Here is a 14,983-nt window from a genome sequence, read left to right as displayed (position 1 = left end):
GAATTAAAAGTCCATATTTCGAGTTAAACAATTCAAACAACATGCAAAATTGTACCTCCTGTTTCCGGGAACGAGAGCTTCTTTGAATCAAGCAGGATTTTGAATTAACCGATTTTGAATTATCGAGATTCTATTGTATATATATAAATTGACCATATGTTGGAATATTTACCTGCAAACTTATACTTTTTTTGCGAGGCAGATGAATGATGTACATTATACATAAACTTTATTAATTTGTTTATGGTAAAAATTGTTATTATTTCAGCTCTGACTAAGACAGTGCAGAGGAATGGCCAGAGCTGGAGTCTTCTAATTATGATTGCTTATAAATGTTATTGTCGTTTACAGAATCACAAAGTTGCTAATGTTCAACTGCATGTTTGATTGCATTATCATACCTGCCAACTTTTAAAAATAAAAAATAGGAAGATTTTTTAATTCTTGGATTTCATCACATATATTGTGCCACGGTCGAGGTGAAGAAATGACAGGATAAAAGACATACATATCTACAGTTACAATGCAAAATGACCATTAAATTTAAAATTTTAAAGTAAGGAAAAATAAAAATGGTTACAAGAAAATGTGCCTAATCATTCTCATTTATGACATATACATACGAATAATAATATTTATATCACATCGATACATGCAACAAAATGCATAATAATTTCCTTTATTAGACTGTAAAACAAATGAAAATTTTATTTTATAGGTATCTCTGAACACTTGGATATAAGGTTTGTTATGTTTTTTGGCCATTATGTGACGAGAAAATACGAGAAACTGTCACCGACACAACTCCCTGAAATACATTCAACTCATTAAAATTATGAAGTAAGAACGAACAGAAATGCACTGAAATACGCAAAACTACCACATACAAATCAATACGTCTCATACATTATGAACATACGAGTTTAGCAGAGGGAATAGCACAGAACCTCAAGAAAAAACACGTGGCCTACAACACCAACGAAACTACGCACAGAAACGATGTAGACGTGCGAACCACACAGTAACAAACTCCTTTTTTCGTCCTGATTAATGGAGTCACTAGCGCGCGCTAGCCTCTCTTGCTTGTGGGGCGATTGCCATCCCAAATCCCCAGCTGTAAAGAAAACACGCTGCTGTGGTAAGCGGGAAACACGATACACGAAGGCAACGGACGATACACTCGCGAAATAAAGCATCAAATAAATACGCTTGAAAAAGAGTTTGCGTAACTTACACAAGCACATAAGAATTTATCCTTTATCCCAGGGGAAGGACATTGAGCGTAATGGAAGTTATATTGGTAAAAAATAGGAGGAAGTAAAAGTAAATCAGAAAATTGGAAGACGAGTTAAAAAAAGGAACGCTTTTGGGTAAATCGGAAGGGTTGCCAGGTATGCATTATCCACTCAGGCTACTACCTGATATTTCTGCTCTATAGAACAGAACTAGATTTTCCTTTCAAAAAGGGAGGAATAATGAAAGAACGTGAAAGTGACCACATATGAATAAATATGTGCAATGAAACAAATTTGGTATGCAAGGTTTCGCAATAGGAAGGCTGCTACTCACCATCTTTATATTTAAATACAGTACATCCAGAACAGTGCAATAAATCTTCAAGAAAGTAGGTGCAGCAAATATGCAAACATTTCTTTTTCTCCAATTTGAACTCCAAAAAATGGAAGTGCATAAATTATGCAAAGAAATATGGTATCATTATTAGTATGACCAACACTCTGATGCTCATATACCCAGTTCACGTCGTTTCGACCACCCTGTGTATACAGGCAGAGCAGTAATTGTACATACCTCCATGCCAAACAAGATATTGCTCGCTGGTTTTTGCATTTGAGAACTGGTGTGAGATTGGAATTGGAACTAAACACTCGAACAGAGTCATCCCAAGCTGCCACAGCAAGCTTAGTGCAGTGAGGGTGCCAAGCTAGGCAACGAATAGGACATGTGTCCCAGTCTCGGGTCTGTGCAACTGCAGCAATCAGCTTTGGACCACATTCCTACAACATTAACAGACATGATGCATTTTACTGACAACTAAAAAAAATAGAGAATTATTTGTGATACTGAAGGATAAGATGGAAGATATTCGTTCTTAGAGGAGCCAAGAGGTTTCATATAAGTTTTCATTAGTCTTACATCTTTATCATTGTTTAAGAATACAGACATTTAGTACAAAGTAACTATAAGCAAGCATCTGGAATACTACAGATTTTGGCAAGGGAATTATCAGACCACCAAGTTCAACTGAGGTATGCTCTTAAAACTAAGCAAGTTCTATTAGCTTTACATGTGAAACATCCTCACTATGTTCTTACATTTTAAACAAAGAGAGTAAACTCTTCTGTCTCTGCATTGCCAACAACACACCAAAAGTCTTGTTCTATCCTTTACATCACACTGTCGTGCACTCACTGGTATCTTCTTATTTTTGAACTGTATTTATAAAATCAGTGACGATCTCTTTGGCTATATTTATATGTTAACATGGAAATTCTTTTAAAGAGAAATTCTGAATTATATACACACGTCAAGTATAAATATATACTTCCTTTACTCAATTTTCATCTTTACCATCAAACTTCTTTTAAGAAATATAATGCCAATAAGGAGATTATTAATATCAGATGTCGAATAGAGACATTATTTTTCTACGTTAGGCCCCAGTAGAAAATCATGCGTTATCAGTACGCTGAACATTTCAGTAGAGTATTATTACATGTATAATATGGAATGGATGGTTTACGAAATAAGATATAGGATACTACTGCACAATCAGGGAGGCATTTGGTAGTGATTACAGTAGAACCTCGATTATACATTCCCGGAAGCTACGTTTTCCCGTATTATTAGTTCAAATTACGTGGTCCCGCAAGCATCCTAATTAAATCACGTTGCAAAAATCCCACATAATCCATTCCTCGAAGAACCGATTTCCCGGATCAACCATTCAGAAATTTTAGTCCCATCAACACTAAATTCTTGATCACGCGTTTTTGAAGAAACTGTATCTTACGAAAGGACAGCTACGGCATACTTAAGGATCTTGGTGTTGACGTCCCGTCATTGCGGTAATTTGAAGAAGTACTGTACTGGAAAAGTGATCGGTGGTGAACTTGCATAAGGGATCATCTTAGCATCGCATTTGGGTAGTAGTGTTTAAAGAATCCTTGGAAATCAAAGCAGAGAGTGCCCACGACAATTGGAAGGAGACAGAGCGCATTTCGACAGCTCAATTTGAAAACTGAACAAGTTTCGACAAATGTTCGTACTTGCAAAACGTCTACATTATGTCCAGGGTTAGATGTTTATATTTTTTACTTTTTTCGAGTGTATTGCAGAACAGGTTTACGGCATTTCCCTCAGGGCACTGTATAGTCACTGGGCTTTCAGGCAGGAATCGAAACTGCTCCTCCTTAAGTAACACAAATTTAGTCTCTTAATATTATCGTAGGCCTATACAATTATGTTATCGAGACCAGAACAGATGTTGCACCTTACATACATAAAGTCGTGGGAGGTTTTGGGATTGCCTATTACTGTTTTCGTCCTAATATGACTGGGAATTTCATGCTTTTGTGTTAAAATGTTATAAAAGCCGCAGTCGTTTTATTTGCGCATGTCACATCAAAAAAATTTGTATCACTTCGCACTCGTACTGATTTGTACAGCAAGCGCGCTTTCCAGCTGAGCTCAAGGTCGCGAATAATCGTAATTTTGGAAGTGTTAATGACTTTTTTTCTTTTTCCAATTTGACTGTGATTAGTGACGGGCAGAACTAAATATAATATAAATATAATGCATTTGAGAACTTGAGAATTGATACTTTCGAAACCATATTCTCGAGTTCAACATAACCTTTAAAAGTCGATGTAGGCCTAACTTATGCGGTACAAGATTTCCATAAACTGACTAGGAACAGTATACCGGTGACCAAATTACAATGGAAGATTAAAAAAAAAAAAAAAGATTTTGCCATCATGTATCTAATGTAGAGAATGAAAAACTACTTGTGGTGTCGATTGTTGTTTGGCTTGGCGTTATGGGTATTCGATTTTTCGAAGAGTTTGGCTGATCAAAGTTGCTGAACTGAAAGAAGTTTTCAAAGGAATACAGCATGACGAAATTTTCAGAGGAAACTGACGAAGTTTCCCCGGTAAAAATGAATGTAAAGTTTCAAGATTTTTAAGTCGCGTACCGGTAATAAATGTCTGAAGCCAGTCCTGCGGTCTAACTTGCCTGCCTTCCACCCGGAGGGCCCAGGTTCGATTAGTGGCCAGGTCAGGCATTTTTACCGGGATATGAGGGCTGGTTCCAGGTTTAGTCATTCTACAATTGCGGTACCTTTAATCGAGGAGCTATTTAATGGTGATATCCCTTTCAGACCGTGTACGCACAACTGTGCGGGTTCGTATTTTATTTGTCTCTGAGCTTATTTGATGTTTTCTTGGTGCTAGTCCGGACTGCAGTGCTTGTGCGGGACACGTAGCATGTACTTCAGTTGTTTTTATTTAGCGCTTGACCACCGGGTTGCAGGAAGAAGAGCTTAAAAATACAGTTCATCGGCAAGATTGTGGGAAGCAGTAATGCCTAAAATTAAGTATTTATTTATTGCATTCATATTAATCTAGACGCTCTACTGAATATCAGAATATAATCAAGTGTGTAAATTGTTTAGCGAGCGTAAATTGTGAACTTACAACATCGTACATGATACCATGAGGTTTTGAATGTTGATATGCACAAGTGTGCGGGCTAGGTTTCCCTGCAGGCAATGCATGCAAGAGTGCTGGGTGCTGCCACCAAAAGACTGTGAAGGCAGAACTCATACTCTATGTGAGAAATGTAATGTATAAGATTTTAATTGTTTAAAATACATTGTTCCACACTGTAAAATAGAACATTTGATCATGTACATGTGTATATTCACATGTACTGAGCTGAATTTTCTAATTTTTTATTTTTTGTAAGTAGTGAACAAAGTCCTGTCACGCACAATTGTGTGGGTTCTGTTTTCTAGCTGAAAGTTCTCATTTTGTAAAATAAACTGTAAAAACATGTATTTGAGAGCATTTTAGTATGTTTTTGACAAATTCACAGCTCCAGTTTTCTTTCAGATCCAATGACAGGGTGCTGATGCCCAAAGGGCAGTAAAGGCAAAACTCGTCCTCAGTGTAGAAAATGTAACATTTACTTGTGTTTGAACGAAGATTTAATTGTTTTAAATTATTCCCCACTGTAAAATAGAACATTTGATCATGTACATATGTATATTCACATGCGTTCAGGTAATTTTTCATTATTGTAAGTAGTGAATTAAGTCCTGACATGCACAATTGTGTGGGTGCTTTTTCACAGATGTTAATTTTTATTTTGTAAAATAAACTAAAAATATATGTATTTAAGAGCATTTTAGTCAGTTTTTGACGTACAAACAAAAAATTCACACCGCCAGTTTTCTTTCAGGTCTGAAAGGGATATGGCGACCCCGGTCTAGAGAGCCGGTAATAACGGCTGAGAGGATTCGTCACACTGTCCATGCGTCACCTCGTAATCTGCAGGCCTTCGGACCGAGGGCGGTCGCTTGGTAGGCAGGAGGCCCATTGGGGCTGTAGTTTGGTTTGGTTTAGGGACGTTTGTAAGATTATAAGTATACATATTTCATTTTTGTGATGTTTGGCCAAATTGTTGATGGTTCATTCATTCCCGGATTTTCTGTTTTCCCATGTTGTACTTTTTTTTTTTCCCGTGGTCCCTCCAAAAATGGAGAATCAACGTTCCACTGTAATAAAACTCAAGCAACATAACACTGATGAATTCTCAAGTAATCTATTCAGTGGTGGCACAACTACTCCATCTGTTTGAAACAATTTACAAATACAGTATTCAAAAAATACTTAATTTGACAGAAGGCAACAAAATCTATTTTCAAGATGTAACATGAACTGATATTAAATGGCAGGGGTCTCCAATCTATGGCTTATGGGCTGCAATTTCCACAAATACAAAATTACGGTTACTATGCTCCACATTTGATCTAAAAAAATTAACAAATGTTAAATAATTAAAACACAAGAAGTAATTTGGTCATTAGTTTTAAAAATTAAACTGATTGCAGAAAATTAAATTCTCTAATCCAGATGGCACACAACACTTTGGTATCATCATAGAGTTCTGACATCAGCCACCAGGGTAGTTTGCTATTCTTATTTGTCCAGAAGAGCCTGCTGAATCACAGGCAGTGAACCAGAATCACAGCATGTTTCCCTGTCTGTTACATAGGCAATGCTAATAAAAGGACATGGTTCGCAGACGTTAATGTTATTCTTTGTTTTCCTTCAGTTGTGAGTGGTTATAAATAAATCTGGCTTCTTGGCTAAATGGTTTAGCATACTGGCCTTCAGTTCAGAGGGCCGTGGATTTGGTTCCCGGCAAGGTTGGAGATTTAAGCCACGGTTGGTTAATACTTCTAGCTTGGGGTCTGGGCGTTTGTAACGGAAAACACGAGTCCTGAAAATGAGGATAATAATTACACATCAAGCAAACATGATGATGTTATATGACGTACTCGCTATACAGTAGCATGTCCTGACTGGCTGATTCATCATCGCTAAGCCAAAACTACTGGACGTAAAAAAAAAAGAAATTTTGGAGATACATTTATATTAGAGTGTAGGTGCTCACTTAGGGAGGATTTTTGGATATTCCATCGCTAAGGGAGGTGAATTGTTTACATGAGTATATACATATCTAAAAACTTAAATGTTAACAGACATAAAAATTGGTATTTGGTATCTCCTTTAAAAATAGAGAAACAGTATTTTTTGTTTTTAGAAAATCCCTTTAAGTGGGGGGTGAAAAAAGGTGAAAGGGGTTGAATACCTTTTATGAGGATACTTATATCTCAAAAATTGAAGATGTTACAAACATGAGAAAATTGGTATCTGAAATCACCTCATATTTTTTTATTTTTTGGGAAGTCCAATTAACAGGGGGGGGGGGGGTGAACAGGAGTGACAAAGAGCGTGAATTTTTAAAATCACTGTATCTACAGTACATCCAAAAAACTTAACATGTTACAGATGTGAAAATAGGTAATTTCGATCTCTTTAAAAAATAAAGAAACATGTATTTTTGTTTTCAGAAAAAAACACTTAAGGGGGCGGGGGTGAAAAGGACTGATAAGGGGCTTGAATTATTTTTATTACGATACTGATATCTCAAAAACTGAAGATGTTACAGATGTGAAAATTGGTATCTGGAGTCTTTAAAAAAAATAAAGATATGCATATTTTTTTTGGTTTTCAGAAAATCCACTGAGGCGGGGGTTGAAGGAACTGAAAAATTAGTTGAATTCTTTGTATGAGGATGTTTATACCTCAACAACTAGAGATGTTACAGAAGTGAAAATTGGTATTTGAAATCTCCACTTACGAAGGAGTGAGAGAATTGAACAATTAGTTGAATTATTTTGAATGAGGATACTTTATATCTAAAAAAACTAAAGATGTTACAGGCATGAAAATTGGTATTTGGAATTTCCTTTAAAAATAAGGAATTTTTTGGGGGAGAAGCAACAAGCAGGGTGGGGGTGAAAAAGGAGTTGAATTCATTTTATGAGGATACATATATCTCAAAAGTGAAGATTTTACAGTTGTGATAATCTGTATTTGGAAGCACATACTTTTTCTTTTTTGGAAAATTCACTTTAATGGGAGGGTGAAAGGAAGTGAAAAAATTGAATTCTTCTTATGGGGGTACTTATATCTCAAAACCTGAAGGTTAGATGTGAAAATTGGTATTTGGAATCTCCTTTAAAAATCAACATGAATTTTTGGGGGAAAAGCAACAAGCAGGGTGGGGGTGAAAAAGGAGTTGAATTCTTTTTATGAGGATACATATATTTATATAAACACACTTCTGGAGGGAGGGGGGAGGGGAGGAGGATCAACTGAACATGGGGGTGGAAAAATTATTTGACTTGTTTATGAGGATACTTATATCTCAAAAACTGAAGACATTACAGATGTGAAAAATGGTATTTGGAATCTCTTTTAAAAATAAAGAAACATTTTTGTTAGGAAAATACACTTAAGGGGCTGAAAAGAAATGAAGAAGCAGGTGAATTTTTAAAATGAGTACCAGTATATCTACAGTACATGTCAAAACCTTAACATGTTACAGATATGAAATTTGCTATTTGGAAAGTCCTTTAAAAGTACATATATGTATATTTTTTGTTTTTTTAAAAAGGCTTTTAAGGTGTGTGTGTGTGTGTGTGTGCGCGCGCGTGTGTGTGAAAAAAAAGTTGAAATATTTTGTAATAATAATGTTATTTGCTTTACATCCTACTAACTACTTTCACGGTTTTTGGAGACGCTGAGGTATTGGAATTTAGTCCTGCAGGCGTTCTTTTACGTGCCAGTAAATCTACCGACACGAGGCTGACATATTTGAGCACCTTCAAATACCACCGCACTGACCCAGGATCGAACCTGCGAAGTTGGGATCAGAAGGCCAGCGCTTCAACTGTCTGAGCCACTCAGCCTGGTGAATTATTTTTTACGAGGATACTTATATCTCAAAAACTGAAGACGTTACAGATGTGAAAACTGGTATTTGGAATCCTCTTTATAAGTAAAGAAACATGTAATTTTTGTTTTCGGAAAATCTACTTTGGTGAGAGTTGGGGTGGGGGAAGGACTGATAAAGGGGTTGAATTCTTTTTATGAGGATACTTACATCTTAAAAACTGAAGATGTTACAGATGTAGAAAAATGTATTTGGATTCTTCTTTAAAAATAAAGATGTATTTTTCTTTGTTTTCGACTTGAGAAAGACTGTTTCTCACATGTACAGTTCTGTTGCATTGTCATCTTAGCCCCAAAAGGCAATACCACAAACGTAGTTTACAAAGAGTTTTTGGGGTAAATGAAACTCAATTTTTCGGTGAGTTTTTGATACTTTAGGGATTTTCAGATAATGTCTATGTACAGTACTGAGGAACAATTACTTTTATCAAATTACAAAATCCACGTGAGTGAAGCTGCAGGTAAATGCTAGTTTCATCTATTCCTGCTGCTTTATGAAAATGGAGTTTATTTATCATCCTTTCCACTTTCTCAAGTGTAATTTCACTAATATCGTACTAGCATTCTTCCTCCCCATGAGCTTGGTTGTTTGCAATGTCAACAGAAAGATTTTCTTTCATGTTGAGAAGATTTTAAAAATATTCCTTCCACCTGTTCAGTGATTCCATGGGATCTAGTATGAGTTCACCTGATTACCAAAAACACTATTAATTTCCCTCCCCCTCCTTTCTAAGATTCCTTACTACTGTCCAGAATGGTTTCCTCGCTGTTTGACCAAGCCTTTCTAGTTTACAGAAATCTTCCTGCGATTCCTTCTTGGATTCAACAATTTATTTGTTGTGCTCTGTTTATTTCATCTAAGTACAATTCCCTGTCTGCATCAATCCTTGTTTGGAGCCATTTCTGATATGCCTTTCTTTTACATTTACAAGGTGCCCTTACTTCATCATTCCACCAAGATATTTGTCATTTTTCTATCTTGACGCACAGTTGTTCCTACACATTCCCTTGCTGTTTCTACTGTAGGATCCTTCCTGTAAGTCACCCATTCCTTTTTTTTTTTTTTATATCCTCAACCTGCTTACTGTCTACTCTTCGGAACTTTCCTTTACTTACATCCATTCACTTCTAATCCATGTAGGTCTAATTTCCACATCCTGGAGATTCTCTACCCTTATTTGTCTGCAGATAAATGCACAAAAGTGCAGTAAATGTTCCCCTCCGTATTATCTTCCCCACATTTATACATCACCTTCACATATCCTTCAGTTCTATTTTCAGCTCTCGCATTGAAAATGCCCATTAACATGATCCTATCCTTGCTGTTGACCATGGCACTCAGGCTTCATAAAACTTGTCAAACTTCATCCCCATCTGCACCCTCACATGGTGAATATACAGAGACAATTCTAGTCCTAGTTCGTCCAATTGCTAAATCTACCCATACCATTCATTTATTATGGCTATCAGAAACTATGCTGCATGCAACAGTATTCCTCTTTGCCCTTCCCTATCAACAACACTTTATATTCACTTTTCTCTTCCTAGTTATATCCCCTTTCTTGGACGAACACATTACTTGGTCTGGACATATCTCACATATCTGCCAGAAGGTTTTCTCTGCTCTTCATTCTTTATATAAATATAAATACATATTTCCGATAAAACTTAAGCAGAAATTAATCGAGGCTCTTGTAATGCCACATTTCGACTATTGCGATGTTGTTTTCAATGATGTGAGGCCACTGCTGTCCCTAAGGCTACAACGCGCTCAAAACGCATGTGTGAGGTATATATGCAATCTAAGAAAATATGACCATGTGTCATTGTCTTTCCTAGAACTAGAGTGGTCGCGACTCCACGTTCGTCGTAATCATCATACTCTGTCTCTCCTCCACCGAGTCCTTACTACATCTTCCCCAACATACCTTTCTTCGCGTTTCCATTATTTCTCAAATGTGCATAACAGAGGTACACGGGCTCAAACATCAAACCTGTTCGTCAATCCTCACCATCGAACTGCAACATATAATAACTCATTTTCTGTGTTTGCCGCCCGAGAATGGAATCGCTTACCGGATGACGTCAGAGGAATACCAACCACCAGGTCATTTAAAAGAGCGTTAAGAGGTACAGCAGGATACGAATGAACTGTGCATTTCTAGTCCTTTACTGATGGTGTTAGTACATTATTACTACTAGCTATTATTATTATTATGTTATTATTATTATTATTATGATTATTGTTGCTGTTATTATTATTATTAGGCCTATTATTATTGTTGTAAGTATGTTTATCTCACTGGGGTGGAATTTTATTTCTGTTATAAAATATTTAGATTGTCTTTAACTGTGCTATACTTAGTATTAATTACGGTAGTGTTAACTTTGATTCTATGTACAAATTGGTTTAGTGTAAGAGAAGGCCTAATGGCCTTAACTACGCCAATAAAGACATTTATCTATCTATCTATCTATCTATCTTTCTTGAATATCATCAACTCCTAACACATCCAGATGCATCCTCTTTACTGACTCAGCCAGTTCTACTTTCTTTCTGCCATAAGCCTCATTTGGTTCACTACACTCTTTCCAAGGTATCCCTCGCCTGTCAAATAGAAGTTGGACTCTGTTTCTCCAAAAGGTCTGACACTTGCTTAAAATATTCTGAGCTTGGTAAATTCTGGGAAGCAGGATACAACCCTACTTACACATAGTCCCAGTGAGAATCTCTCCTCTAACAGGGACCAGTGGTTGATGGTATAGTCCTAGTTGCCTGAGCAAAAGAGGGCCATGACACAGAATATGTCCAAGATGCTCACTCCTATTCTGTAGGAACATTTATCCTGACCCTCAAGACCAGTCTGTTACTTGGTTACTCAGCTGTTGCCCATGGTTCAAAAACTAGAATGTGACTCAGTAACCCACACCATGAACCATGTCACCTATAATAGCAATTCAAATTAGACAAGCTTTATTCCCACAAAGAATGCTTTGTACAATGCATAAATACTGTCAATATGGTCTAAGCAGTCCTGCTCAGTTTAATATACCGTATAATGTAAATGAGCAAGCATCAGATGTGGATATCTAAAATGTCATATGAAACTAGTATGCCATATATGAGAAAGTAAATAATAAAGTTTCAGAAGCACTGTGTAATAAAGTTAAACAAGAGATGTGTTTATGATAAGATTAATTAAATAGTACACAATATGTGATAGGCATATGTATGTTAATTGCTTGCTAGACTATTTGACTGTCCTTGGGACTAATGCTCGCTGTTGAAAAAATGAAGTCTGTGTTATACGCATAGCAATTTTTCACGGTGTGAACATCTATTGTAGTACACACGGGAAGCTACATGCATCAAATGTGCAACCATCCACCTTCAATGCAATATTTTAATGGCTGTTCAAAAGAATCTGATCATTCCTGCAGGTACCTACACTTGAAAAAGTCATATGTGGTGCTGTAAACTAGCAGTGAACAAAGGCATCAAAAAGTAGTCTCTATGCCAAAACTTAATATCATTTGGAAGCAAACTAGTATCTGTTATAAATCTGACCATATTTTTGTATAGTCAGAAAAAAGAACATATGTGCTGGTTTAATTTGTCCTGTATATTTTCCAGGGAGTAGAACATTGTGGAAAGTAACTCCTTCAGCAGTACAAGTGGAATACATGTGACCACTAAAAAGAACATTCTTCTCGTCTTATACATTTGGTCAGAACACTTCACAAAGAAATATGTCGAGGTCTGCCTTATCGATGTCTGCTCTGTGGCCGGCAAGTTTATATCCATTATACTTCGAAATTTTTCACTAGTTCTGCACCCACTACATCCATGAGAGGCGCCAAGGTGCCATTCATTTTTAAAACTTGCATTATCATATACGAATAGGTTGTGGCAGTGATCAAACTTAAGGCTCCATGAACACGTCTAGTTTCAGTGAATTCCAGAATATGAACTGCTTAAGCCATGACACTGATGCTAAGTGCAAGTTCTGAGGATCAAGCTGACGTTTTATATGAATTGCCTATAAACAAAGGGTTCTATCATGAACAACACCACTTTGAACCATAACTTCGTGAATTTCTTTGCACAAGTTCAGAGTCAATTTGCTGCCGCATGGATCTTATTTTTCTGCTTTCATTCAGATTTAATGAATCTTTATATTGCTGAAGTGTTTCCTTTGTTTTTATTTTTCATCTGAGAATTTGCACAGTAGAAAACTTCACTCTCAGTAAACCATCAATTGCCAGTCCTGGCACACACACTACAGGTGTTGCAAAATTGCTATCCTCTGTACGTGGCAGTTTTGTCCATATTTTCTATGCATCTACAACATAGTCAACAGATTATTTTGATATCCTTTTAGGTGAAGGATGATACGATGACCCGCTGCTCTCTTGGTCCTGCTAGTGTGTTTCATCACTTGTAAGTGGCACGACACTATCACTACTATTACTTTCGCAATCATCCATGATTACATGTTACAAACTTCATATTTGGTCCGTATTGAAAATGTACATCAATTTAAGATTATTAAAATTTTATTAGTCAACCTATTCAATTTATTTGTATTGAATAGGTTGACTAATAAAATTTTAATAATCTTAAATTGATTGATCATCCATGATGTCAAGAGTTTAAATTTCATCAATAACATCCTCCTCTTTAAGTTCCCGTTTTATTTCCTTAAAAATAATTTCCACTGGCATTGGAGGATCATCTGCTAAAACAAAATGTGATGGCAACAGATGGATAATTTACTAAAACTGTCGTACTGATGTTGCCTTGTAAAATGCTGTACTAAATCTGTAAATAGAAAATGAACTATAAATATAGGTAACTTCACTAGATGGCATAAATTATTAAATTTTTAAGTTATTAAATCAAATTTGTATAGTTCTTGTGGGAATTATATACTAAATTAGTGCATTTTAATTTTTTTTTTGCCAGGGGCTTTACGTCGCACCGACACAGATAGGTCTTATGGCGACGATGGGATAGGAAAGGCATAGGAGTTGGAAGGAAGCGGCCGTGGCCTTAATTAAGGTACAGCCCCAGCATTTGCCTGGTGTGAAAATGGGAAACCACGGAAAACCATTTTCAGGGCTGCCGATAGTGGGATTCGAACTACTATCTCCCGGATGCAAGCTCACAGCCGCGCGCCTATACGCGCACGGCCAACTCGCCCGGTCATTTTAATTTTAAGAGTTTCTTATTTTACAATTTACTTTTATATATTATTTAAATAGTAGTTTACAGTACTTGCCATTTCTGTCAAGTGTATAAATCCAAACCAATGCTACTTCAATTTGCCTCACAACCATACAGCAATGAATACACATCTCAATGTCCGGTGTTGTGGTGTCATTATCGCCCAGCATACATATCTATTAGGTGTATGTACCTTACCACTTATGTAACTTCAATTTCTGAACTGTTAAATTCATTATAACCACAGAGATTTAAAATGTGTCTTCATGTTTATATTCGCCGGGAACTGGCTATCCATTCTTATGTGGTTACGTACTGTACCGTGCTGTCACCTGGCGGCAGTCGACGGAAGTATTTGCAGTCTCGGATTGAGCGCCTTCTGCTGTTTTCTCCATGTCATTCAGGAGTGAGCCAGTGATCTGTGAAGGTTGGTGAGACATACTCTTTGGTCACTCGTCAAAAATGTTGGCCACGAAGTTAACTGCTGCAGGCAGGGTGATGGGTCTCGTAACTAAAGACGATGCCACATTTCTGTGAGGGATTCCTTTTGTTTTCATCTATTAATTAGTGCATCATATAACTGTATGTGTGGATGGCCAGCAATGGACTGTACCTACTAAATTTTAAACTTCAAGAAGATTTGGTGTGATCGGAATATATCATCATTTTTGCGTGGAATTATACTACATTGGGAGATGAATTTCCATGTCTACTAGAAAATTTAAAAATGGTTGAAACATAAAACACGTGGTTCTTCTGGTACAATGTGCTTAAAAATGTCTTACTTCAGCTATTGATTTAAAAAGTGTAACTTTGTAATGAAATATGGGAAATAGCTGATAATCTATTTTGAGTAGAGATTTTCAATTTAAATCTACAGCTGGAAATCAAACATTAAGATCTTCTTTTTCCACTTTTCCCACACTTGTGAGCTGTGGGTGCAAACTGCGTCGAACATGTGGGTTTGGCCCTGTTTTACGACCCAATGCCCTTCCTGACACCAACCCTATATGGAGGGATGTAATTACTATTACGTGTTTCTGCTGTGGTTGGTAGTGTGGTGTGTTGTCTGAACATGAAGAGGACAGTATTGGGACAGACACAAACATTCAGTCCCCGAGCCAGAAGAATTAATCAGAAGCAATTAAAA

General features: G+C 36.7%; 1 protein-coding gene across 4 annotated transcripts in view; it reads right to left on the bottom strand.

The window, feature by feature from the left end:
• LOC136876987 (aladin) overlaps positions 1-14,983 on the bottom strand; it is a 122,094-nt gene that overhangs the window by 75,359 nt on the left and 31,752 nt on the right. For all 4 annotated transcript variants that reach the window (XM_067150783.2, XM_067150775.2, XM_067150767.2 and 1 more), the window contains one exon: positions 1,810-2,015. In XM_067150783.2, the coding sequence (XP_067006884.2) occupies positions 1,810-2,015 (206 nt within the window). The remainder of the gene's footprint in view (positions 1-1,809; positions 2,016-14,983) is intronic.

The sequence above is a fragment of the Anabrus simplex genome, chromosome 1, assembly GCF_040414725.1.
Source record: "Anabrus simplex isolate iqAnaSimp1 chromosome 1, ASM4041472v1, whole genome shotgun sequence".
Taxonomy (NCBI): Eukaryota; Metazoa; Arthropoda; class Insecta; order Orthoptera; family Tettigoniidae; genus Anabrus; species Anabrus simplex.
This window is presented reverse-complemented; position numbering and strand designations above follow the sequence as displayed.